The 26,060-nt window shown below is 43.3% G+C and overlaps 4 protein-coding genes across 4 annotated transcripts; 3 read left to right on the top strand and 1 right to left on the bottom strand.

Moving 5' to 3' along the window:
* Positions 8,297-11,886, top strand: LOC8073167 (probable tocopherol O-methyltransferase, chloroplastic). Its single transcript, XM_002454384.2, has 6 exons — positions 8,297-8,751; positions 9,987-10,156; positions 10,309-10,413; positions 10,945-11,148; positions 11,350-11,452; positions 11,568-11,886. The coding sequence occupies exons 1-6, from the start codon at positions 8,373-8,375 to the stop codon at positions 11,675-11,677; spliced, it is 1,071 nt and encodes a 356-aa protein (XP_002454429.2). The 5' UTR covers positions 8,297-8,372; the 3' UTR covers positions 11,678-11,886.
* On the top strand, positions 15,501-18,363 carry LOC8073166 (3-dehydrosphinganine reductase TSC10A). The gene is made up of 3 exons (XM_002454383.2): positions 15,501-16,334; positions 16,448-16,595; positions 17,720-18,363. The coding sequence occupies exons 1-3, from the start codon at positions 15,804-15,806 to the stop codon at positions 18,019-18,021; spliced, it is 981 nt and encodes a 326-aa protein (XP_002454428.1). The 5' UTR covers positions 15,501-15,803; the 3' UTR covers positions 18,022-18,363.
* LOC8073870 (pentatricopeptide repeat-containing protein OTP51, chloroplastic) lies at positions 21,111-24,022 on the top strand. Its single transcript, XM_002454382.2, has 2 exons — positions 21,111-21,734; positions 21,937-24,022. Exons 1-2 carry the CDS (start codon positions 21,219-21,221, stop codon positions 23,803-23,805), a joined length of 2,385 nt encoding a protein of 794 aa, XP_002454427.1. The 5' UTR covers positions 21,111-21,218; the 3' UTR covers positions 23,806-24,022.
* LOC8073165 (vicilin-like seed storage protein At2g18540) lies at positions 24,136-25,356 on the bottom strand. Its single transcript, XM_021460065.1, has 2 exons — positions 24,914-25,356; positions 24,136-24,824 (listed from the first exon to the last, which is right to left on the bottom strand). The coding sequence occupies exons 1-2, from the start codon at positions 25,131-25,133 to the stop codon at positions 24,292-24,294; spliced, it is 753 nt and encodes a 250-aa protein (XP_021315740.1). The 5' UTR covers positions 25,134-25,356; the 3' UTR covers positions 24,136-24,291.

Raw genomic sequence — 26,060 nt, 5'->3', positions numbered from 1 at the left:
CATTAAAATTCATCTCACGATTTATAGATAAACTGTACAATTAATTTTTGTTTTCATCTATATTTAATGTTTCATATATATGTCGTAAAATTTATGTGATCCAGAATTTTAAAAAGTTTTTTGTTTTTGGATAAACTACAAAGCAATGCAGCAACAAACAACGTGTACTTGCTGTTGCCTTTGTATGTTCTGCATTGCATAGCACAAGGGCCTTGTTTAGTTCCCGAAATTTTTTGCAAAGTGTTATTATAGTTTTTTTGTTTGTATTTGACAAATATTATACAACTAAAGACTAACTAAGTTCAAAAGAATCATCTTATAAATTACAAATAAACTGTACAATCAATTATTTTCTATCTATATTTAGTATTTTATGTATGTGCCATAAAATTTGAATTGAGGGGGAATGTATACAGTAGCCAAAAACCAAAAATTTTGCGAACTAAGGCCTTGTTTACTTCTACCTAAAAACCCAAAAATTTTCAAGATTCTCCGTCACATCGAATATTTAAACGCATGTATAAAGTATTATATGTAGACGAAAATAAAAACTAATTGCACAGTTTGGTCGAAATTGACGAGACGAATCTTTTGAGACTAGTTAGTCTATAGTTAGACAATAATTACCATAAATAAACAAAAGTGCTAGAGTGTCACGAAATTTTTCTCTTCGTGACCTAAAGAAGGCCTATAAAACCAATACTACATGCATGGTTGCGATGGGATGCTCGAGTGGGCACTAATGGCAGCCAACGACTTTCTTTTCCAAAGGAAAGGGTATGGTGCATTTGACATCCAGCTGGCAAGATGTGCCCCCAGCTTGTAGGGCCACTGCCCACTCAGTGACAAGACAGCGACCTGTCAGCCCTATCGTTGGTGACCTGGACACTAGGGCCTTGTTTAGGCCTTGTTTCCTTGTTTTTTTTAAAAAAGTTTTATAAAAAACATTAGATTTCTAGACATATCGGTACATGTATAAAATATTAAATATATACGAAAATAAAAAATAATTACATAGTTTATCTGTAATTTATGAGACGAAACTTAAAACCAAAAACTTTTTAAAATTTCCCGTTATATTGAATCTTGCGGCACAGGCATAGAGCATTAAATATAGATAAAAACAAAACTAATTGTACAGTTCGCTTATAAAGCACGAGACAAATATTTTAAATCACGCAAATTACTCTCCAGCCATGTTTTTAGTTTCTTAAATAATCTACATTTAGTACTTCAAGCATGTGTCCAAACATTCGATGTGACGGTTGGTAAAGTTTACCGCTCATAACCAAATAGGACTTAAGGCCTTGTTTAGTTGGGGCACGAAAAATTTTTGGGTGTCACAACGAAGATCATAGGATATCGGAAGAAGTATTTGGATACTAATAAAAAAACTAATTATATAATTAGCCTGAAAACTGCGAGATGAATTTATTAGGCCTAATTAATCTGCATTAGCACATATGGGTTACTGTAGCACTTAAAGATAGATATGGACTAATTAGGCTTAAAAGATTCGTCTCGTGATTTCCAATTTATCTTTTTTTATCTATATTAAATGCTCCACGCATATGTCCAAACATTTGTTGTGATGGGTGAAAACTTTTTGGACATGGAACTAAACAAGACCTAACTGGCTATAAGCTGGCTAAATGCTAAGGTGAAGAAGAAAGAAAAAGAGAAAGATTAAGTGTAGATTGTAAGCTTATAACGAGTTTAGGCATAGAAACCAAAAAATTTAAGGCTGCAAGAAGGCTGCAAGTGTCTTGTTCTTATGAAGGGATCATGTGTTTTACTTAGAGCAAGCGTTTTATGTGAATGACATAGGGGTATTTATTACACAAACACAAGGAGTCTTTCGGCAAAAATAAAAAAAAAGTAAACAAGTGAATGGGCGATACTACACCAGACTTCATCCTCAGTCCTAAGAAGAATGTCGTTTTTGCTATAAGTTTATAGCAAAAACTATACTTTTTAGGGTGGGGGGGTGGGGGGGGGGGACGACAAACCTCCTCTAATTCTAAGATTCCTAAGGCCTTGTTTAGTTCCACCCAAAAACCTAAATTTTTTCAAGATTTTCCGTCACATCAAAGCTTTAGACGTACTATGGAGTATTAAATATAGACAAAAAATAAAAACTAATTACACAGTTTGGTCGAAATTGACGAGACACTTTTGAGTCTAGTTAGTCCATAGTTGAACAATAATTACCATAAACAAACGAAAGTACTACAGTGTCGCGAAAATTTTCCCTTCGGAAACTAAACAAGGCCTAAGAAAAAGAAATGGAGTAAGTAATAGTTCGATATACAATTGTCTTTTCCTGTTATACACATGTTTTCGATCATATGCATCCAGCGATTCGCTTTAGTTTATCTGTTGAATCTGTTGTCTATTTAGCAGTGTTTTTTTTCTCACAACAAAGCAATTCTTGTGGCACATGCATGAAGCATTAAATATAGACGAAAATAAAAACTAATTATACAGTTTTCTTATAAATAACGAGACGAATATTTTGACCATAGTTAGTTTATGATTGGACAATATTTGCCACAAACAAATGAAAGAGCTACAATAGCAAAATCCAAAAAGTTTTCACATCTAAATACAGCCAGTTCTGATTTTTTAAAAAAAAATTGGGTACTGTAGCACTTTCGTTTTTATTTAAAAATTATTGTCAAATTATGAACTAACTAAGCTCAAAAGATTAATCTCATTATTTACAGGTAAATTGTACAATTAGTTTTTATTTTTATCTATATTTAATGCTCGATGTATGTGCCGCAAGATTTGATGTGACTGGAAATCTTGAAAAGTTTTTGGTTTGGGGTTGAACTAAACAAGGCCTAAATTAGCGAGCTGGATGATGTGATGGTAAACTCAACTAAACCAATCATGGAGAGAGACTTATAATTATATGTTAGTAACACTTATCACATGCAATGCAAACACCGAAAATCAACCCATCTCGAAACTGATCCCGGACGATGATGTGATGCGGCCATAGGGCCGGGAGTTGTAGTCGGACAGCGGGCACGGATGCCACTCCCTCACGTACCACACACCTCCCTTTTCCTTCAAGATGGGTCAAAGCTAGGGATGTCAACGGGGAATTCCCCGTCGGAGGTTACTGCCCCAAACCCGTCCCCGCGGGGGCAAATTCTCCCCCATCCCCGTCCCCGTGAAGGGTCACGGGGAGAACTTCTGTCCCATCCCCGTCCCCGCTCGGGGATTAAATCCCCGCGGGGATCCCCGTCTCCGCGTCAATTATATAAACAACAACAAATCACTTACATAAACAACAACAAATATCTAATAAGTCACATGCAAATAACAGCCATTTGTCTATAATTGTCTATTGCATAGTTCATAACAACACAGAAACAATCACATTGTTCATACATTCACCACAAGTGATTCATCAACTAGAAATAGCAACTTAGAATCCAAACATCAAGCATAGGTTTATTATTATCGGGTCTCCACGGGGAACGGGGACGGGGGGAGGCACACCAGACCCGCCCCCGCGAAACCCGACAGGGACAGATTTTGCCCCATTTAGCTCCCCGTGGGGAGAGATTTTACCCCAAACCCATCACCAAATAGGGGAATTCCCCGCGGGGAATCGGGGATCGGTTCCCCATTGACATTTTGAGTCAAAGCTAGCTACTCCATAGCCAGCCACCCGGCCTCGCCATTGATCGAGTGTGCAACCGGGGCCACGTGCCTCAGAATTCAGAGGGCCATGGAGCGATGCCACTGCACGCTGCCCACACAGTTGTTTTCTACTCAAAAACTTTTCACTCTGTCTTATCAAATGTTTGTATATATATATAAAGTTTTAAATATAAATAAAAAATAACTAATTATACAGTATTTAATGATATAAATCTTTTAAACTTATTTAATTTATAAATAGATACTAGTTGCTATAGTTATAAATATGTTATAGTGATAAATATGCTAGAGAACACTTACGTCGTGTTGGTTGGCGCTGCTGCTGTTGCTTCTCGGTAGGTGGCAGTACTCGGCCCGAGTAGGCCAGCGAATGCATGCGGTGCAGTAACGAAAAGCATCCAGCCTGCCTGCATGCATGGCATCTCGCATCCATGATCCATGCCAATGCCATGGTTGTTCCCGGCCGGGCCGGTTGCCGTCGATCGGGTGGCTCTGTTGCTGATGCGCCGACAGGTTTGGCCTCCGCGCGCCAACACGACAGTTGTGCGAGTTCCGCTCCGCTTTGGCATGATAGCGGTAGCGTGCGGTGGCACATCTGTCGCCTACGTACAGTACGTATAATTGCTACTAGGACCCAAGCGTATCTGTCGCGGCGCATATCTGGCACTGTTCGTGGACCACCTCTGCTACCCGAGGAACCATGGAATACATGCAGTATGCACATGTTTGGCTTACTGGCATCCATTCGTCCATTCGTCCATTCAAATTCCCATCAGTCGCAGCAGTCCTCCTGAATTAAATGGAATCGAGTGGCCCGTGGGCTGCTACCGGCCCAAGTTATCTGACACTAGACAAGAGAAAGTGAGTAATGTGATCCGAACAGGGCCAATCAGTGTTAAGCCTTTTATTTCAATTCAGGGTGTAAAGTTTTGATATGTCGATATCACACGAGGGTATCACATTGAGTATTTATATAGTAATGATAAATAAATTATAGAAGTCGTTGGTACTTCACGAGATGTATTTATTAAGCCTAATTAATCTATCATTAGCACATGTTTACTTTAGCTTTACTGTAGCACCACATTGTCAAATTATAAACTAATTAGACTTAAAAGATTCATCTCACAAAATAGTTGCAACTTTGCTAGTCTATATTTAATACTCTATGTGTGTGCAAACACCCAATTGTATAGGCAATAAACTTTAGAGGGAGGAACTAAACAAGGCCTTAGTGAGCAGAGTGTGTCGTGCTGTTAGAATTTTTTATTCTTTGTTTTTGCAAAAATGTTTGTCTCCGTGAAAAAATTACAAAAGTGTATAATATCGCAATCAGAGTGGCTGGATTTAAATCCCGTCAATTGAACAGAACGAAATTCCCTTATCACTATTTGGATTGGTGGAAATTTCTTTTTCTTTGCATTTCTTCTTAAAAAGATCATGACTTTTATATATTAGCTCAAATTAAGATAAAACTTATATGAACATTGTAAAAGCTTGAGGAGATATACAACTTTGTAATTCATGAAATATTCACTTGAAGCCCTTTTGGTTCCTAAAAAATTGGTACAACATTCAGGTATATATTTGCAGATCTAAACATTATATCGACTATTTTTGGTACCAAGATGGCTACAATGAAAATGTTGTGAAGTAAAAGAGTGTAGATCTTATTGAGAAATACATTTGAACGACCATTATTCTGTTGCAGTCTTTTATTTATTCCTTTCCGATGACATGCTATTTCACTTTTTTTTGGCTAACTGATGTTAGGTTTGAAACGTTTGTGGAACGTGGTAGTCTATCATCATCTTAATTTTCAAGTTCTTTATTTATTTTGAGGAATAGAATGAGTTGATCCATCGCTATCCCACTTTAATGAAATCATGTCACTAAATTTAAAATATGAACTAATGACGGACCACCTTATCTTGAATAAGTTAATTTCCCGAACCACACAATTTATTAATGTGCTAGCTAGGACCAATTGTTGTTTCGAATAAATTTGAATTTTGTAGCCAGAATAATTGTTCAAATACAACACATAGTTCACCATCTCATTACATACTGTTTTAATTATAATCTCATACAGGGGCAGTTTTCTTTTGAGGGGAGGCAGAGCTTTGTTAGGGCCAAGCTAGGCCATGGCCTCCTGCCCAATGCAATTTCCGTTTGCTAAATTCTAATTTCTTTACCGTTTATGCAAGATCAGTACTCATTTATAAAGACTAGCCCCTCCTAATACATTCGATGAAGCTGTGTCATCTCATAGAAAATGGTGACCATGTTTTTAAATCGCTAAAAAAAAGTTTGAGAAATCTCTCTAACTTGTCGTCTTGACAATTTTAAATAGGATTTTAAGGGAACCTTGGTGTGTGTGTTTTTTAGTATGTCATATGAAGGATAAAAGAATCTTGTGTAGTTATTACTAACTAAATATGTCAAATTGATCAAACTTGTTTAAGGTGAAATATGATAAAGTGTGGCTAGTACACTCGTCAAAAGCACAAAAAGGTCAACAAAAAAGCAGTGCGGCCTTTATACATCACACACAAAAAAAGAAACTATGTCGAGTCTGGGGTACTAGAGTTAGGCCTATATTTGGGCCGTCCGTGAGAACTGATACTAGTGTAAGTTTGGGCCGACCGTTTCTAGTTTCCCGAAAATATCGACAAATTCCGTCATCCGTATTGGCCCATCTGCCTCACCTACCTTTGTCACATCAATACCACACTAGGACTAGCAGCCTGATAGCGAAGGCTACTGAGAGCATCTCCTTTAGGTACAGTTTCTTCACATTTCAGCATAATCGACACGGTAGCTCTAAAATATTTTACAAAATCGACACTGTAGTTTTTTTGTTTGTATTTGATAAATATTGTCCAATTATGGACTAACTAGGCTTAAAAGATTTGTCTCGTCAATTCCGACCAAACTGTGCAATTAGTATTTATTTTTGTCTATATTTATTATTTAATACTTCATGCATGTATCCAAAGATTCGATGTGACGGGGAATCTGAAAAATTTTGCAAAATTTTTTGGCAACTAAACAAGGCCATATTCGAAGGACTTCAAGAAACTAGCCAAATCTCTCTATATATTTTTCCCTTATTTGGAATGTTAGTTTAAATGCCTAAGAGATTTATAGTTAGATCCAATCAAAATAGTATTTTGTTGTCTATTGTATCAATAAAAATAATAGCGAAATTAGGAGATTGATATAGTGACCTTTTGATTTTTTTTTGTTTTGAAAACGAATATAGGGATTTTGAAGCAAAGCAACACGGAGATAAACACCGATGCGAAGCTGCCGGCGCTTCTTCTTCTTTTTTTTTTGCCAATTACATTTTACATAAGCAAACACTTATAAATATATGCGCACACATCTTATCCTATCAGCATCTCTTAAAAACTAAGCCTACATATCTTATTAAGATTAATAAAATTATCATAGACGTCTCATTGTGGATGAGCAAGCCACCTACCACTAAAAAAAATCACTACTAAATTTTAAAATAAATCTGGAAAATAGACACGTATGCAAGTTAAGAACTTAAATCCAAATAAACAAACTTTATCGTAAGAAACCCAATCAAGTGAGGTAGCATCGATTATAGCCAATCCTAGTTGCCAAGCGAACCCTGCAGATTTGACTGCACTTGCATCATAGCGTGCCCAACAGGGATGGCGAAGGCCAGTCTGCTGTCTGCTCGAAGCTCAAATTTCTTGCGTGGTGGCTAAAAGCCTAAAAGAATGATGAATAGTCTAATATCGTGTGTATCTATATGATGCATAAATATCATTAGATTTATTATATCATATAGTTGATGATATAAATATTGGTATTGTGTTTTATAAATTTATTTAACTTAAGGGCTAGTTTAACTGAGGTACCACTCATCCTAGATCCGGTTCTAGATGCTCTTGCGAAGCTAAAGGCTAAAGTCGTCTTAGAAAATGTTTGGCAAAAATAACTCTAGTGACAAATTTATAGTAATTACTTAGTGTCAAATTTATGAGGAGCGGAGAAAAACTTTGGTGTGGCAAAATTTCCTGGCTTCGGCTTCTCAAACATCTTTTGCAAAGGACTGTTTTAAATGGCCGTTTGGCATAGCTCTATGGTAAGAATCATAAAAGGCCACAGTCGGAGCATTACCAAAGTTTGATTAAGAACTGGAATCGTAGGTCTTGTTTAGATGTGAAAAATTTTTGGTTTTCACTACCGTAGCACTTTCGTTTGTTTATGGCAAATATTGTCTAATTATGGACTAATTAGGATAAAAAGATTCGTTTCGCGCTTTACAAGTAAACTGTGCAATTAGTTTTTATTTTTATATTTAATGCTTCATATACATGTCGAAAGATTCGATGTGATGAGGAATTTTAAAAAAATTTTAGTTTTTGGGTGAACTAAACAAGGCCGTATAATTTTTCATAACAGTGAGATAGTACTGGCACTAGGATTTACTTTTCATTTCACTTTTTTTTTGAGAATCACGTTTTTTTTTCTTCTGAAAACGCACGCGTCATGACTCATGAATATTCAAGGAACACCACGTTGTCCCTGCCGGTACCTCTGCTTTACCGATATACGGAGTACTGTAGAACAGTGCGCGCAGAGAGCCGCCACAGCCCACAGCCCACACCCCTCGCGTTGGCCTCTTTTAAATACCGTGCATCCCGGCGCCGCACATGGCTCACGCGACGCTGCTCCACTGCTCCCAATCCTCCACGAGCCCCCTAGCCTGTCGCCGCGGCAGCCACTACTACTACCGCGCCCCTTCGCACGTCCCGCGCCGCTCCCGCCCCCGCGGACGCGGCGGCGTCGTCAGCCTGCGTCCGATGGCCTCGTCGACGGCGGCTCAGCCCCCCGCGCCGGCGCCCCCGGGCCTGAAGGAGGGCATCGCGGGGCTGTACGACGAGTCTTCGGGGCTGTGGGAGAACATCTGGGGCGACCACATGCACCACGGCTTCTACGACTCGGGCGAGGCCGCGTCCATGGCCGACCACCGACGCGCCCAGATCCGCATGATCGAGGAGGCGCTCGCCTTCGCCGCCGTCCCATCCCCAGGTGTGTCTACGCCCGCATCCTGTCCCAGTCCACCGGGACCGTCCAGTTTTATCGCTTCCTGATTGGTTGAGGACGGCCGGCCAACCCCCGGTCCCGGCTCGCAGAGCTAGCAAACGGCCCAGCTTTTTCTCTCTGCAATAATTTTAGTACGAGTATTATTATACAAGAAAAAAACGACTCACGGCACGAGGCCTGCACGGTGTATGTTCCTTCGCTTGCTTGCTTTGCTCCTTTGTCCGGTACTGTACTCCGGTTGTTAATAAAAAGTTTCTCGCTAACCTGCGATCTAGTACTGAGTATCCGCACAGCATCGTCGATTCGTGGGCACGGGAAGCCACTCACGATGACAGACAGAACAAATCTGATGACCGATCCTTGGCCGTGTCGCCTTCAGTTTGAGTCCGGAAAACTGAGCTCGAGTTGGGATTGCCGGCAAAAATGTTCTGTACAGATGGAACGACGAATGTGTAATCTGTTTACTATTCGCTACCTCAAAAGGCCCTTCTGAAACAGTGGTGCCTGGTGCGATTGAGACTAGCTACCTGCTTCCCGAGAGGCGCGCTCTCGATTCTACGACTAGACTGCGGACTCAGGCGTTATGCATTTTTCCAATCTTCATGGATTGGACGGCTAGGTCTGTCCGTCTGTGATTGCGTATCAATCTTGGATGCATTTTCTGCTCTCTTGTTGCAGCTAGGAGCCTACGAGTACCAACACTGGTTACAGTGCCTATATCCATTGGAGGTCCAAAAACGAGCAATGGTTATAATTCATAGCGAACTGAGCATAGAGAATTACTGTTGGCTGAAATTACTACGAACTCACCTTTTCAACTAATCATTTGTTTTTTGGTGAACCTACTTCACTTAGTTAGATTTCTTTTGGTGAATTGCAGCGGTCCACCCATAAAGTTCATGTCTATGATTTGTTTTGGTACATGAACTCACCTTTTCAACTAATCATTTGTTTTTTGACGATGATGTTTACGTCGACAACCAGTAGTGACTAACAAACAAAGCAATTCCGAGATATTGCCGGTTTGGTCTCTTCAAGATGTTCAAAGAAATAGTATGTGCTATGTGCATTGGTAGGGATGAGTTGTATATCTGTGTATACACATGTGTATTTACTTTGTTTTCAAAGTAAAATTGCCAATCACAATTCTATCCTCATGTAGATGCACCCCAATGCAGACTTCATGTTTTACTGGGTTTCCTGTTTATTTTTGCGTGCAGATGATCCGGAGAAGGCACCAAAAACCATAGTAGATGTTGGATGTGGCATTGGTGGTAGCTCAAGGTACTTGGCTAAGAAATACGGAGCACAGTGCAAGGGGATCACATTGAGCCCTGTTCAAGCTGAAAGAGGAAATGCTCTTGCTGCAGCGCAGGGGTTGTCGGATCAGGTGCACGTCGCTCATACTACTAGTACTTCTCTTGCAGATTGTTTTCGACTGGTGAATTACCTATGAAGCTACCTTTGAGACTGAGACTAACTATATCCGCCGGTTTCTAATGTCTCCCTTCCTCCACCCTGGCGACCGGTGTGACGAAGCAGGTTACTCTGCAAGTTGCTGATGCTCTGGAGCAACCGTTTCCTGATGGGCAGTTTGATCTGGTATGGTCCATGGAGAGTGGCGAGCACATGCCGGACAAGAGAAAGGTAAGCTATTATATCCCCCCGCCCTCCCCCCTCCCAAGGCAAGGCAGCATGGCTTTCTGCACACACAAAAACGAGTTCTCAATCAGATGATGTAAGGGTATCACGGCAAGTCGGCAACGACAAGGGTCGTCATGCATCCGTTTGAATCGGTAGCGTGAGTTTGTTAGAACTTGAGAGAGAGAGAGCATAAAACATTCAACTATCTCCTTTGTGGATACAAAGAAGAATATGCAACGATTGCACTCCAGAACGTATACTGACTTGAGATAAATGGCACGATTAACTTCTATTACAGCGAGTCAGTAACTGATAACTAACCGCGCTAAAAAACTGAAGAGGGTCGTTTTAGTTTGGTTATTCAGTAATTCCGGTCTAACAACATGAACGAGAATTATATTGTTGACGCTATAAACATCAGACAAGTTCAATCTAATTCCCAGATGAATATTTGAATGTGTCGAATTCTCTCTCGGCAATACTTAGAATTAATGTGATTTAATTGCTTGAACTCTTATTTGACTCTCGTAATAGTTTGTTAGTGAGCTGGCACGCGTCGCTGCTCCTGGAGGGACAATAATCATCGTGACATGGTGCCATAGGAACCTCGAACCATCTGAGACTTCGCTAAAACCCGATGAACTGAGTCTCTTGAAGAGGATTTGCGATGCGTACTACCTCCCAGACTGGTGCTCACCTTCAGACTATGTGAACATCGCCAAATCACTGTCTCTGGAGGTAAAAACTGATTCCTTTTGAATTATGATTGGATTTGACATATCTTGTTGTATCTACCTTGTATACAAATCAGCATCGACAAGATCTTGACTACCTTGAATGCTCTATCCACCTACTAGTGGACCACACCAAATTGGTTTGCCTATGTGATATCAATATATATCATAAAAAGATATTTTTCATTGTTGCATGTGGTGCCAGGATATCAAGGCAGCTGATTGGTCAGAGAATGTGGCCCCATTTTGGCCCGCTGTGATAAAATCAGCACTAACATGGAAGGGCCTCACCTCTCTACTGACAAGCGGTATGCAACTTAGCTCTGCCCATCTTACGCTGTTACTGAGTATAGACTGCAGCAAAAATCTTGAACCGATCGGGACCTGAATCAGCTTGGCATTGAATTTTGTCTCTGTCTCAAGGATGGAAGACGATCAGAGGGGCGATGGTGATGCCGCTGATGATCCAAGGTTACAAGAAGGGGCTCATCAAATTCACCATCATCACCTGTCGCAAGCCTGGAGCAGCGTAGGTGACCAAGGGGCAGAAGTTACTGTCAAAGCACCTCTGCTAAGTCCAATAATGTAGATCCATGGCCCCATCACCGTCTATTGTACTGTACTGTACTGTACCAGAATGAACAGTCTCCTGGGACATGTTTTCCAATTGCCATGACATGTCAAATGATCTTCTACCACTCCTGTACCAGAATGCTTTATTTACTCATCTTGCTCAGCCCTATCACCGGCCACCAAAACCTCCATAAACCGTGGAACACAGCAGGTGGAATGAGTACCACCAAGATTTCTATGCTCATAAGCTACAAGTGCGTCGACCACCTTATTACAAGATCTACAGCACACATTTACATAGGCCTTGTTTAGTTGGCAAAATTTTAGGATTTTGGGTACTGTACCACTTTTGTTTGTTTGTGGTAAATATTGTCCAATCATAAACTAATTAGGGTCAAAAGATTCATCTCGCGATTTATAGGTAAACTGTGTAATTAGTTTTTATTTTTGTCTAAATTTAATACCCCATGCATGTGCCGCAAGATTCGATGTGACGAGGAATCTTGAAATTTTTTACGAACTAAACAAGGCCATAAAAAGACACGAATTCTGATATCGATAACAGTCTAAGCTCTGACGATTCCACCCATGGCAGACAGTCGGCAGTCATCATCTCCACTGCCTGACTTGCAGACTTGCAGTCAAAAGCTCCGTCTGCGACTTTGAAGACCCCATGTTCAGGTTTGCGCCAACGTAATGACTGACGGCTTTCCGACAATAAGGCGGCCTTTTCCTTCTGAAATCTATCCGTCAGAGCAGCAGTAACATATGCTACTTCAACAGCCGTTCTTCTTCTTTCCTCTTCTCTCCATTTTGTTCCTTTCATCCCACCACAGCTAGAACAGCAAGACCACCATCAGTTGCGTTTACTGGTCTAGCTTCATGACCCGTTCCATCATCGCTTTCGCCGACCCCGCTAATTCCATCTCACATCTTACGGCTTCCAAATTCAGTTCTCTCAATCTCTCCACACTCTTTTCACCTCCTTGCACTTCAGGAATACATGTCCCCCATCCTCATACAGTCTTTGGCACATGCAGCACGCTGTGTGTAACTTCATTCCCCTGCTTTGCAAAACTCTCTTAACAGCGACTGAGCTTCCATTAGTATTGATCGAGAAGTGGCGTGGTCCCTCTCCCCTGTCCTTCGATCGACGACCGCACCCACCGCAGGTCCTCTTACCAGGACTCATTTGGTCGACATCTCATAAGCCTTTCTTGTCGTTGCCGAATCGCCGTTGTCTCCGGCATAGTGACATTGTACGCTCGACAATGATCTCAGTCTTTTGGCTTTTGCGGATGAATGCTCTCAGTCTCAGGCTCTCAGCCAGCCAAGCATGTGACTGAGGCAAACTTGGCAGCTAGCACGGCACCACTGTCCTCAGCGACTCGTAAACGCGTTTTTTTGCCTGTACATGTTCAGCAGCTACTATGCTGACCATTTAAACAACTTTGAGATATGTGCAGCAAGAGAGAGAGTGCAAAACACTGGGAAAAAAAAGTGCTGAACATAGGAAAAAATGTACTGCAGCACGAATCTTAAAGCACTTTTAAATGGTAGGAGATTAGCACAGCTGAGCATGCACATGCTACGATACATTGTCGCGACTAGCCATGTGGGCTCGACAATCGGCGTGGCTCAGCCACTATCGCATGGGGGATCCAGTTCCGTCTACTATGGGCTGTTGCGACAGATGTATTGGGCTTGGTATTGATGGGTCCATGAGTTCATAGGTCCAGTGTCGTGTATGAGCCTATTTAAAAGAGAGAGATCTCTGGCCAATTATGACTCAGGGCTCTGCAAACTCTTCGCCGGTCGAACCCTTTTCTTGTAAAAACGTGATTAGTCCTTCCTAACTCAGCTGGTTAGGTTGCTTGTAGTGAAACTTATCCATTCAGATTTAAGTCCCCGACTTAATTTATGTATTTTTCTAGACTTATTCTATGATTAACGGCGCTATTCTTTTAGTGGTCGGCGATGTGCTCATCAACATCGAGATGTCTGTGGTGATTTCATTAATGTCGAGATCATGTGCTGACTGGGGTAGGTTGTGTGTATGTGTTCATATGGACGAGTGTACGCTCATATTTGTGAACGCCCGCGTTGTAATTGAGTTTCACAAAAAAAAGTGACCAGTCCTTTTGTTTCAATCAATAAATATAGAGATAATTCTCTAAGTGCTACGGAAAGTTATTTGACTTTCCTATGTGGCACTACAATTATTAAATTCTCTTGTGTGCCATTGTAGCAAAATTTTATCCCTTCCTTGCCACGGTCATCATGTTGTATTATTTTTTGAGGTAAATATTCACGAGAGATACATTGTTGCCGGTTGACAATGTTGCTCCAACTAAACTGACTCGCTGACATAACTGGTTAACTTCCTGGGCCACCCCAAATTCTAGCGATGACATCCATTGTAGGCCAACGCTCCAGGAGGTTGTGACTTGCCAAGCCAGGTCGCCCAGAGGACGAGGCCATGTGGGCGCGTCAAGGTGTGGCTGGAGCGATCACACTTCCTATAGGATTAGGAGCCGATGCCCTCCCCAGCTCCCCTTGATGCATAAGATGTCCATGGGCGTTCTTTGCCATTTGCCAATCCGGTGCCCTGTACCGGGTGGAGTTCCTGCCTTCGTGTTCCTGGTGCCAAAGAAATGGACACCCGCCGTGACCAGGAGTAAGACGGGCATCGACCCAATAAGGTGAGGCACTAGAGTTCGAGTGCATGAGCTGACGTGCCGTGATAAGTACATGATGTTGGTTGGAACGATGATATTGGTCGACAATAATAATGATCTTTTGCACTATTTTCAGAATATAGATGACTTAACAACAATCATAAAAAAAAACTCTAAAAAATATTCAAGTCCTTGTCTTGAAAACATGACTACTGTACTTAAGAAGTCCCGTCCAAGTGTCCAACATGGATGGCCGCGAGTCTGCGAGGACTGAATTCGCCAATCACAGTTGACATTTCATTGGTCAGCTTCGGCCATCGGACCTCGGATCTGCCGTCGCCTTCCAGCAGCCGGCCCTCGCGTTAGGGCACTTAGGCCTTGTTTAGTTTACAAAAAATTTTGTTTTTGTCTACTGTAGCATTTCGTTTTTATTTGACAAACATTATCCAATCACGGAGTAACTAGGCTCAAAAGATTCATCTCACAAATTACAGGTAAACTGTGTAGTTAGTTTTTATTTTTGTCTATATTTAATGTTCCATGCATGCGACCAAATATTCGATTTGATGGGGAATCTTGAAAATTTTTGCGAACTAAACAAGGCCTTAATTACATATTATCATGCAAGACTCTATCACAGAGTCCAAGACACTTAATTACATACTCCCTCCGTCCCTGAAAAAATCAATTCCTAGGATCCGTGCTAGTCAAACTTTTTAAAGTTTGACTAACTTTATAGAAAAGAGTAACAACATCTATAATATAAAATACACATTATATAAAAATATATTTTATGATGAATCTAATAATACTAATTTGATACTATAAATCTTAGCATTTTTTTCTAGAAATTTGGTCAAAGTTTAAAAAGTTTGACTTAGGACAACTCTAGAAATTGATTCTTTCAGGGACGGAGGGAGTATTATTTATGATATTTTACTGATGTGGCAGCATATTTATTGAAGAAAGAGGTAGAAAAAATAAGACTCCAAAGTCTTATTTAGACTTCAAGTCCACATTATTCGAGGTAATAAATAACTTTAGACTCTACAATAAAATCTGCATTGCGAGTTTCCTTACCCTCATCAACCACAAGTCAACAAGCCACTCGTGTTACGTTCGTCGACGACGAGCAGTACTCCAGGCGAGCGCATCGACCACGACAAGACCTTCGACTGCCCTGAAAGAGTCCAAGTGAGGAGTTTCCTGAGTCCTCTGCTCCCCTCCCTCGTTTGAACGAACCTCACCGTCTTTCTCAGATCTGACAACCTGTTTGCCTTCCACGCCCGGTCCACTCCGACGGCTGATCCGCCCTTCTTAACCCCGCCGCCCCGATCCAGCCCCGCCGCACTCCACCACGTCCCCGCAACTCCACCGCTAGCCAAGCTGCCAGCAGACTCCCATCGCCATGGCCGCGGCGCTCTTCCTCCTGCTGGTCCCGCCCGTCGGCCTACTCGCCGCGCTCGCATTCCTCGCGCGGCCCCGCGCCGCGCGGATCCCGCTCAAAGGCCGCCACGTCTTCATCACGGGCGGGTCCAGCGGCATCGGGCTCGCCATGGCCACGGCCGCGGCGCGGGAGGGCGCGCGGGTCTCCATCCTGGCCCGCAACCTCGCCCGCCTCGAGGAGGCGCGCGCCGCCATCCAGCGCGACTCGGGCCGCGACGACGTCGGCGTCCACGCGGCGGACGTGCGGGACGCCGGCGCCGTGGCGCGCGCGCTCCGGGAGGCCGGCCCCGTCGACGTCCTGGTCTGCAACCACGGCGTGTTCGTGCCGCAGGAGCTCGAGAGGCAGGACATAGATGAGATCAAGTGGATGGTCGACATCAACCTCATGGGCACCTTCCACCTCATCAAGGCCGCGCTTCCCGCCATGAAGGCACGCACCCGCGAGACGCGCCTCCCTGGGTCCGTCGCGATCATGTCCTCCCAGGCCGGCCAGGTAGATACCGCGTGGAATCGTCCGCTGCCTTGCCTGCCATGCAGCTAAGGTGTTCGATGTAATGCTGCTCGCTTGGGAGATTAATCTTTTCGTTGGTAACATCTTTGCTGCAGGTTGGTATTTATGGTTACACCGCGTACTCAGCGAGCAAGTTTGCTCTTCGGGGATTGGGTGAGGCGTTGCAGCATGAGGTTGTCGCGGACAATATTCATGTCTCATTGATATTCCCTCCTGACACCGAGACTCCGGGATTTGAAGAGGGTATGTCTCATTTATATTTTACACTTCCATTTGTTTCATTCTTTTTTTTAGAAGTATAGGGTGTAGTCCCTGTCTTAGCATTAGCAAAGACACCAAAAATTTGATCAATATTCAGGTAGAGCTCACCTGTCCATAGCTCAGGAAAAAAAACTCAACTCAAACCTCGCCACACTTTCAGAATCACTACTAACACCTCCCATCTTTAACAGACTAAACCAAGCCTTTGTATTACATTCAGTGGAACTCTCGGAGCTTCCTCTGGAACGCGTGCTGAAATTTAAACTTGTCCCACTTGTCGTTCACGAGTTCAAGTCTTATGACCAAGTCCTTCAGCAGCGCCGACTTCATAGAGAACTCTTGTTTCTTCTGGTGTGGACATAGAATGATCCATGTCTAAAGCATAGTTGCAATTTTTAAGAGCAGCAATCTCATGTCTGTCCAGACTGAGACCTGAAAGTATAAATTGTTTCTTAGTTTCCAAAGCCCCCACAGGGCTGCAGCACAAAAGCAATTACAAACTAAAAACTTTCTATTGCTTAACTAAAGCTGTCCAATGGACAAAAAGTCACTGCCTAGTTCTCTGTCAAAAACTTAAGAAAGATAAATCCACAGCTGCTTTGCCACCGCACACTCAAAAAATAGATGCTGTACAGGTTCAGTCTCTGTACAGAAAAGGCAGGTCATGTCATCAACCTTTTTTCTGATGCTTAGGTTGTCTCTAGTTAAGATTTTATAAATAGAAAACAACCAGAGGAAAAACTGAACTCTAGGGGGTACTTTAAGGTGCCAAACCGCCAGCACATGAACTGGTATGATTCCTCTAACTTAATAGTTCTATACAAAGATTGGGAAGAATATATCCTGTTGGAGTTAAACTGCCATATTAGAGTGTCTTCTTCCCCAGTAAAAAATTATAGTTGAGGTATTTGTTTCATTCTGTGCATGGCTCATAGTATGATCTCATTTCTTTACAATAGTGCATGTTTCATGGTATCATTTTCTCAAGCACAACATTAAAGGGAGGGAGTAGAAAAATTGTCACTATGCTTGCCATCCTATGTTCTGAATACACGGTGTACACATTTTATTACTGAATGCTAAGCATGTGGTTTGCCTAATTTCAGAGCATAAGAGGAGGCCAGAATTGACAAACATCCTGGCAGGATCGTCTGGTGGAATGAAGGCCGATGATGTTGCCAACAAGGCTCTGGACGGCATCAAATCTGCAAAATTCATTGTCCCCTGCAATTTCGAGGGCGCAATGTTAGCTGTTGCCACTGCTGGTTTATCCCCGCAAAGCTCCCCGTTATTGGCATTCATAGAGGTGATTGGCGCTGGACTCATGCGGTTTGCGGCACTTTGTTTCCAATGGAATTGGTTCTCTACCATAGAGAGCTATTATGCCAAGAACAAGAAGAGCGAGTGACAACACAAACCCGCGAGTGATAACACAAACCATACCTGGACATTATTTTTCCAGATTTCATGAGAGTTAAAAGGAACAAATAAATCACATGTGACCTAATGTAAATGTAGCCTGGTACTAGAGAAGTTGAAGTTATCTATTTTTCCCCATTATTTTTCATCAGATCATGTCGACAATGTTAGATTCCGGCAAAAACAATAGAACGAAAGGCACTAAAGAGCTTGATTTGATGACCTACATGTGTAAATCCGCGTTTGATTGCCTGCTTCAGAGCGAGATCGTGTGTAAATCCTTCCATAATGCACCTTCTATTGCAAATTATAAGAAATTTTAGTTTTTCTAGATATATAACTTTTTGCTATATACTTAGATATTGTATGTCTAGTATATGCTCCAGCACTCTAGGTCGGCTGCGATTGGTTCGACGTGGGCTTCACGAGACGAGGCCTTATTTCGCAAATTTTTTTAGATTTGGCTACTGTGATATTTTCGTTTCATTAGTGTCTAATTATAGATTAATTAGGTTTACAAGTAAGAGAGAATTCCTTTTGAGCCACCATAAAAGATCATAATTCCTTGTGAGCCACGGAAAAAGCTAACGTACTTTAGCGCCACTACTTCAAATTTTCTTTGCCCTCCGTTAGATTAGGCTCTAACGGTGTCAAACTGCAGGTGTAAAAAGTCAAAAATACCCTTAGATGTAAATATGTTGTTAATTTTTTTGAGCATCTTAATGATTTCAAATGGAAAAAAAACTCAAAACTAAAAAGTTATAAATCTCGTCGAGATCTACAATTTTTGTATAAAAATTATCTTAATTCAATATCGCAAAAAGATATGATTTTTATAAGATATATATTAACCATATCAAAACATATCTTTTTTTGCAAAATTAAATGAAAAAAATATATGAAAATTGTAGATCTCGATGAGATCTACAACTTTCTAGTTTTGTGTTTCATAAGAAGTCGTTAAGATGCTTAAAAATATTAATGACATATTTAGACCTAAGAGTATTTTTTTGTCTTTTCACACCTGCGGTTTAACACCGTTAGAGCCCAATCTGACGACACTGGCTTGGAGGGCAAAAAAAATTTGGAGCAATGGCGTTGGAGTTCATTGAACTTCTTCAGTGGCTCATAAGAAATTACGATCTTTTATAGTGGCTCACAGGGAAGAATGAGCTCTGAAGAAACAAGAATCTGACGGGCCACGGGCCACTTATTTTGGGTTGTTTGGGCCACTTTTACTTTTGTTGTGCTTAGAGCTCCTAGTGGCACTTGCTATGGTGGTGATGTCTGCTGTACACACACCCGTTCAACTCTGTTTCACTAAGTTTATCCAATGAATCACTCTTTAACAAAAAGTTGGAACATATTAACTTGGAACGTTAGAGGTATCAATTCCTCTTGGAAATGGAATCATATCGGAAACAAGATATGTGATAGCTCATGTGATATTATTCGCTTAGAACAACTCCAATAGTTTTGCAAATAGGTTTGACATTCTTGTTTTTTTTTGCCAAAACTCTCAAAATCTCTTATCCAACAGTTTGGCAATCGCGTTTGGCATTTATAGCAAGTTGGCTAATTCTCTTTCTTTCTTGGCATTTATGCACACCTAGAATAGGCTTGACATTCTGCATGCACGTGCTTTTATAGCAAGCTGACAACCTGATGCTTCTTCGTTGATCTTCAGAACCAGTAGAATTTTGTTTTTGCCAAGTCAAAATTGCCAAATACTTGGAGATGTCCTTTTTGTTTTCTCCTCATATCGTTTTAGGAGTTAGCAAATAACAACATTTACCAAATAAAATTTGCAAAACTGTTGGAGTTGCTCCTACAAAAAATAAAAGGAAGAGCACTTTGATGCCAAAAATTGGCCTAATGTTATTGATAGCTTTGAAGTGCTCCCTTCGGTGGGGGCCTCTAGGGGTATCTTGGTTGCATGGAAAAGCTCGTTTGATAGACAATAAATCTTCTTCAATGAATTTGCTATATCCATCCAGTTCTTCTCCAAACTTGATAATTCCAGTGTGTTTATGGGCCTTGCACCCCTGAGGGGGGAATAGCTTTCACAAACTCGATAAAAGAAATTAACATGCATGCTGATATTGACTAGACTATTCTTGGGGATTTTAATCTGATAAGAAAACCAGAGAATAGAAATAAACTTGGTGGGGATCGAAAATGAAATGTTTAGATTCAACTCAGCAATAAGTTCACTGGGGCTAAATGGGGTCAAACTACAAGCAAGGAATTGTACCTAGTCCAACATGCAGCCTTCACCTCTCTTGAAAAAATTGGACTGCATTTTTAGATCCAATAGTTGGGTCAATTCATATCCAAACACTTCAGCCAAAGCTCTTGACAATTGACATGGTGCCCTCAGATCATTGTCCATGCTTAATTTCAGTTTCAATTGTGATTCCAAGAAGCCGATTTTTTATAATTGAAAAAGACTGGGTGAAACATGCAGATTTTTAGGAAATTCTGGCCACCCGCCAACTCCATCGATAGTGCAAAGAATATAACTGCAAAGTTCAAATTGCTTAGGAAAGGATTAAGAGATTGGCAGGCCTCTTTATTAACAAGCTTAAAGACCTTAATCACAAGTCAGTGCGTATGGACTATGGAGCCATAGCTGACATGGCGATAGCACACCCATCTTGTAGTATTGTACTCCCCCGTTAAATTAAATTCTAGATATGTATCTAGACATTGTCTAAGTACGTATTTAGAATCTAATTTATATATTACTTCAGAGGGAATAATAGTGTCATCTGCACTTTAGTGGCACACCGCAAAACATGTTTTCGTTTATATTTATTCAAATTCGCAAATATCTGCTCTCTTTTTTTGTCGGTTCAGAGGGCAGATTACATTGACGCCACTCGTGTACTATTTTCTAATAGGGAAACATAAAGATTGGACGAATTTGGATGAATTGCAGCAAATTGAATATTCTACTGACCGTGTGCTGACATGTTTGTTAAGGCAAAAGACGAGACCCGATTCGCATGCCTGTATTTTGATCCGGAGCGTCCGAATGGAGATTAACGAACGAGATTGCACGGGCTCCTGGCGAGAGCGAGGCCAAGCCAAGGTGAAGGTCTTCTGCAGCTGTGCGGAAGGATTAGGCTGCTCCGTGCAGCGGTGACCGTTGAGCAGAGAAGCTGCTGTCCGGTGGATTCGTCCATGGCCACCGCCCCTCCCTGCGCCTGTGCTTGCGGCGCTCCGTCCCCATCGCTGCGATGCCCTCTCTCCCTGCCAGTCCCCTTCTCTTCCCCTCATCCCGCCGTCCGGCTCGCCGCCCCGCCGCTTCTCGCGCGCCGTCTCGCCGTGTCTCGTCCAAGGGCAGCCTCAGCGCTGGAAGCCCTCGTGCTGGAGTTTGACAACGAGGACGAGGACGAGGACGAGGGCGAGGAAGTGGAGGAGTCCGGGGCGGGCCTGTTCCAGGGTGAGGAGTGGGCGGCGACCGCCGACGAGAGGGACGCGGTGAGGTCCCCCGAGCTGGAGGTGTTCGAGCTCGAGGAGCTGCCGGAGCAGTGGCGTCGTTCGAGGATCGCCTGGCTCTGCAAGGAGCTCCCCGCCTACAAGCACTCCACCTTCACCCGCATCCTTAACGCCCAGCGAAAGTGGATCACCCAGGACGACGCCACCTACGTCGCTGTCCACTGCCTCCGCATCCGCCACAACGACGCCGCATTCCGGGTTAGTATTCACTATTCAGCACCGCGCACTGTCACCTCCCTCCATTAGTCCCATTACCTGTTTGATCAAGTGTTTCTCAAATTAAATATATCTATGTGCTTACAAGCTAAAGTTATTGCTCGCCAACTGTTCGGTGAATCGCCTAAACAGTTATATAGACACAATCGGTTGACATAATGGATGATTCGATAAATGCTTTCAGGTGTACAGCTGGATGGTACGGCAGCACTGGTACCGCTTCAACTTTGCGCTAGCCACAAGAGTGGCCGATTGTCTTGCCAGAGAAGGCAAGGTTGAGAAGTGCCGAGAGGTGTTTGATGCGATGATCAAGCAAGGCCGAGTGCCGGCTGAATCCACCTTCCACATATTGGTGGTTGCATATCTCAGTGTTGCTAGAGGGCGTTGTCTTGAGGAGGCATGCACCATCTACAACCAGATGATACAGATGGGTGGCTATAAGCCTCGCCTCAGCCTGCATAATTCACTGTTCCGTGCACTTGTGAGTAAAACAGGAGGCACTGCGAAGCACAATCTCAGGCAGGCTGAGTTTGTCTACCACAATATAGTCACAAGTAACCTTGCGGTGCACAAGGATATTTATGCAGGGCTCATCTGGCTCCACAGCTATCAAGATGTCATTGACAGAGACAGGATCAAAGCTCTTAGGGATGAGATGAAGCGAGCTGGGTTTGAGGAGAGCACTGATGTGCTGGTGTCATGGATGAGGGCCTTCTCCAAGGAAGGAGATATTAAAGAAACTGAGGCAACATGGCATTGGCTTCTTCGGAGTGGTTGTGAGCTTCCTGTGCAAGCTTATATCTGCCGCATGGAGCTGTATGCACGCTCTGGTGAGCCTATGAAATCCCTAGAAATTTTCAAGGAAATGAAGAATCAGAACATTCCTCCTAATGTTGCATCATATCATAAGATTATTGAGATAATGGCAAAAGCTAGAGAGATAGAGATTGCAGAAAAACTCATGGATGAGTTTGTTGAAAGTGATATGAAACATCTGATGCCAGCCTTTCTTGACTTGATGTATTTGTATCTGGATCTGGATATGCATCACAAACTGGAACAGACTTTCACAAAATGCCTTGGCCGATGTCGTCCAAATAGAATATTGTACACCATTTATCTGGAATCACTTGTGAGGATTGGGAATGTCACAAAGGCCGAGGAGATCTTTGGGGAAATGCATAAAAATGGGATGATAGGTACTAATGCTAAGTCTTGCAACATCATGCTTAGAGGCTATCTTTCGGCAGAGGACTATCTGAAAGCTGAGAGCATTTATGAGTTAATGTGTAAAAAGAAGTATGATATACCAGTGGATTCTTTGGAGAAACTTCAAAGTGGCCTCCTCAGTAACAAGAAAGTTGTGAAGCCACCAAAACCTGTGAGCATGAAGTTGGATGAAGAGCAGCGTGAGATTTTGATTGGCTTGCTCCTTGGAGGCACCCAAATAGAATCTCATGCACAGAAAGGGGTCTACATTGTCAACTTTAAGTTCCAGGAAGATTCTAATGCTCATTCAGTTCTAAGGGTGCATATTCATGAACGTTTCTTTGAATGGCTGCCTTCAGCATGCAGATCACTGAATAGGGAGAGCGAGATCCCTTATCGATTTTCAACCATACCTCATGCACATTTTGGCTTCTTTGCAGATCAGTTCTTTCAGAAAGGCCAGCCTGTTCTCCCAAAACTTGTTCATAGGTGGCTTTCCCCACGGGTTCTGGCATATTGGTTCATGTTTGGGGGCTTCAGACTGCAATCAGGTGATATTGTTCTTAAGGTCAGTGGCGGGAACATCGATGGTGTTGAGAGAATTGTGAAATCCTTGCAAACACAATCTTTAACATGTAAAGTGAAGAGGAAAGGAAGATTCTTTTGGATAGGTTTTCAGGGAAGCAATGGCGACTCTTTCTGGAAAATAGTTGAACCTTATGTGTTGGACAGTTTTGCAAGTTCTACTGAGGAAAGTCACAATGTAGGTTCTGATGGCTTGCAAGATAGTGATACATATTATGATGATGATACACAGAGGCATGATAGAGAAAGTGATGAGTGAGGACAGACTTCGTTCACAAGTAGTCTACAGGCTCTGTAACTTCATCAGAATTATGACAAGTCTATAAATTTGGTTAGAGGTACGTCATGCATACTTTCCAACTAACACCTGTCGCCCAGATTGATCTATCACCAACCCAGCTGATCGGTTGCAGTCTTGTACTATAGACAGTCCTGAGCAGAAAGATATATGGTAGCTTGGTGGATTCCCTTGTTCAGTTTTTGCTGTCCATTCGTTTGTTAGGCTCCAAGATTTCCAGCAGAAAAATGCGTCATGTTCAGAAAGCCAGTTACAGTTACGACAGCATATTCGAACATGCCACTTTGGCACTTTCCAATGCAACCTAGAGCTTAACAATTCACCTGCAATCACCTAACATCATTTCAATGTAAAGAAGAATGAACAAAGCAATCCTAGTCAATCAACTAGTATAATAATCTATCCTAATTTCTTGCTGGAACTACCATGGAATCCTAGGTCCCTAGACTAGAGATCTCCTTGCAAGAGCCTGGTCAGCAAGCTAGTCAGAAGCGCATCCCTTCTCTCAGCCCTGTCCTCCTCCCTCATCCTCCTCTGCTCCTCGCGCTCCGCCCATGCCTGCTCCAGCATCAGCCTCTCCTGCTCTATCCTCCGCATCGATTCCCGCCATTGCTCTTCGAAGAACAGCCGCTCCTGCGCCCGCCTCGCCATCATCTCCTGGCGCTGCACGTCCAGGCGGAGCTGCTGCTCGAAGAAATCGCGCAGCAGGCCACGAATGGCGGCGCTCGTCGTCGACGTCTGCGCGGCCTTCGTGTTCCTGCTTCGTCGGGGCGGCTCGTCGTCGCCGCCGCCGTCGTCAGGCTCCTCGCGTCCCGACGGATCGGCCGATCTTTTCTGCTTCTTTCTACCGGGAGCTCCGACCGGTTCAGACCCATGGAGCTGCTGTCTCTGCATGTTTCCGCTGCGACTCCTCTGACGAGCAAGGGAAGGGAAACGGCTGCCGTCTTCTCTTCTGGTCCAGATGTTTCGTCTTCCCTTCCCTGGTGAAAAATGACGAGTAGTTTACAATGACAAAACATGGAGGCACCAATCCTGTTGCGATTCTCGACAGTCTTGAAACCAGACTGACCTTGTTGTAGTTGTAGCGTTCGATGAGGCTCTTCCTCGCTAGCACTCTTCAGTATTTCAGGGACGCAGCGCTGCTGATCTAGCTGCGCGTGCCGCCGAGCTGCGATGAGCCCTCGTCCCTGCGGCCTGCGCGCCCCGCTGTGGCCCTGTGGCAGCAGCAGCAGCACCCTCTCGGCCTCCCCTTCCGCTCCTGGCTCCCCGCGCGCCGTCAGATTTTGCATTCCCAGGCGTGGCGCGCGTACATAAAGGAAACGCGTACGTGCTGGACTGCTGGTGAATGTGGAAGGCGAGACCGCGTGGTGGGGCGTCTGACACGACGAGACGGGATTAGCAAGACAGCGGCCGCATGCATGCAGCAGCGGCCGACGGTTTTTTTCGCTTTCGTGTTTTCCGTCGCCTTTCTGGAGTTCTGACGCTTCCTGATCTCCGCCACGACGCTCAAAATTCACCGTTTCACACATCCCAGCAGTGTGAATGGCTTTGCTCCTGTCCACACGGGCAGTGCAGTTCGCCACGTCATCGTGGATCATGGTCGCCCGACATGTTGATCCGTACTTATGACCGTATGGAATGCCGCCGATGGGAGATCTGGTGACGCGCACTTGTCGTTTGTTTCCAGGTGCAGGTGCAGCGGCTAGCGACATTGACCCGTGACCTCTTCTCGTTCAGCACGGCTCGGGGTTGGCAGGCAGGAAGGGCAGCCGTCAACGCATCCGCCGCGCGCCTTCGCACGACAGCGATGACGTGCACGCAGCACGCACGCGCGCGGCGCGCCTGCCCAGATCGGAACATCGCTGTCAGTTGGAACGCGCCGCCGGCCGCCGCCGGCCGTTCTTTGAGCATTTTTACCCTTTCCCAAAGGAGGAAGAGCGTCACGATGAGGCAGTTTCTGATTAGTGCAGGTGACGGTATCACGGTACAGCTATTAGGCCCTGTTTAGTTCCCCACCAAAAAAATTTTCATCCATCCCATCGAATCTTTGGACACATGCATGGAACATTAAATGTAGATAAAAAAATAAACTAATTACACAGTTTAGTTGAGAATCGCGAGACGAATCTTTTAAGCCTAGTTACTCCATGATTAGCCTTAAGTGCTACAGTAACCCACATATGCTAATGACAAATTAATTATGCTTAATAAATTTG

The sequence above is a fragment of the Sorghum bicolor genome, chromosome 4 (genome assembly GCF_000003195.3).
Source record: "Sorghum bicolor cultivar BTx623 chromosome 4, Sorghum_bicolor_NCBIv3, whole genome shotgun sequence".
Taxonomy (NCBI): domain Eukaryota; kingdom Viridiplantae; phylum Streptophyta; class Magnoliopsida; order Poales; family Poaceae; genus Sorghum; species Sorghum bicolor.
Note: the sequence above shows the minus strand (reverse complement) of the source record. Positions and strands in the feature narration are given on the sequence as shown.

Bases quoted from the DNA above. Each gene is read 5' to 3' on its own strand.
- LOC8073167 (XM_002454384.2), top strand. From the start codon at position 8,373: ATGGCTCACGCGACGCTGCTCCACTGCTCCCAATCCTCCACGAGCCCC. The intron at 10,157-10,308 runs GTGCACGTCGCT...GTGACGAAGCAG, and splicing joins CGCAGGGGTTGTCGGATCAG to GTTACTCTGCAAGTTGCTGA. The intron at 11,453-11,567 runs GTATGCAACTTA...CTCTGTCTCAAG, and splicing joins CACCTCTCTACTGACAAGCG to GATGGAAGACGATCAGAGGG.
- LOC8073166 (XM_002454383.2), top strand. From the start codon at position 15,804: ATGGCCGCGGCGCTCTTCCTCCTGCTGGTCCCGCCCGTCGGCCTACTC. The intron at 16,335-16,447 runs GTAGATACCGCG...TCTTTGCTGCAG, and splicing joins TGTCCTCCCAGGCCGGCCAG to GTTGGTATTTATGGTTACAC. The intron at 16,596-17,719 runs GTATGTCTCATT...GCCTAATTTCAG, and splicing joins GACTCCGGGATTTGAAGAGG to AGCATAAGAGGAGGCCAGAA.
- LOC8073870 (XM_002454382.2), top strand. From the start codon at position 21,219: ATGGCCACCGCCCCTCCCTGCGCCTGTGCTTGCGGCGCTCCGTCCCCA. The intron at 21,735-21,936 runs GTTAGTATTCAC...AAATGCTTTCAG, and splicing joins ACAACGACGCCGCATTCCGG to GTGTACAGCTGGATGGTACG.
- LOC8073165 (XM_021460065.1), bottom strand. From the start codon at position 25,133: ATGCAAAATCTGACGGCGCGCGGGGAGCCAGGAGCGGAAGGGGAGGCC. The intron at 24,825-24,913 runs GTCAGTCTGGTT...ATTTTTCACCAG, and splicing joins AACGCTACAACTACAACAAG to GGAAGGGAAGACGAAACATC.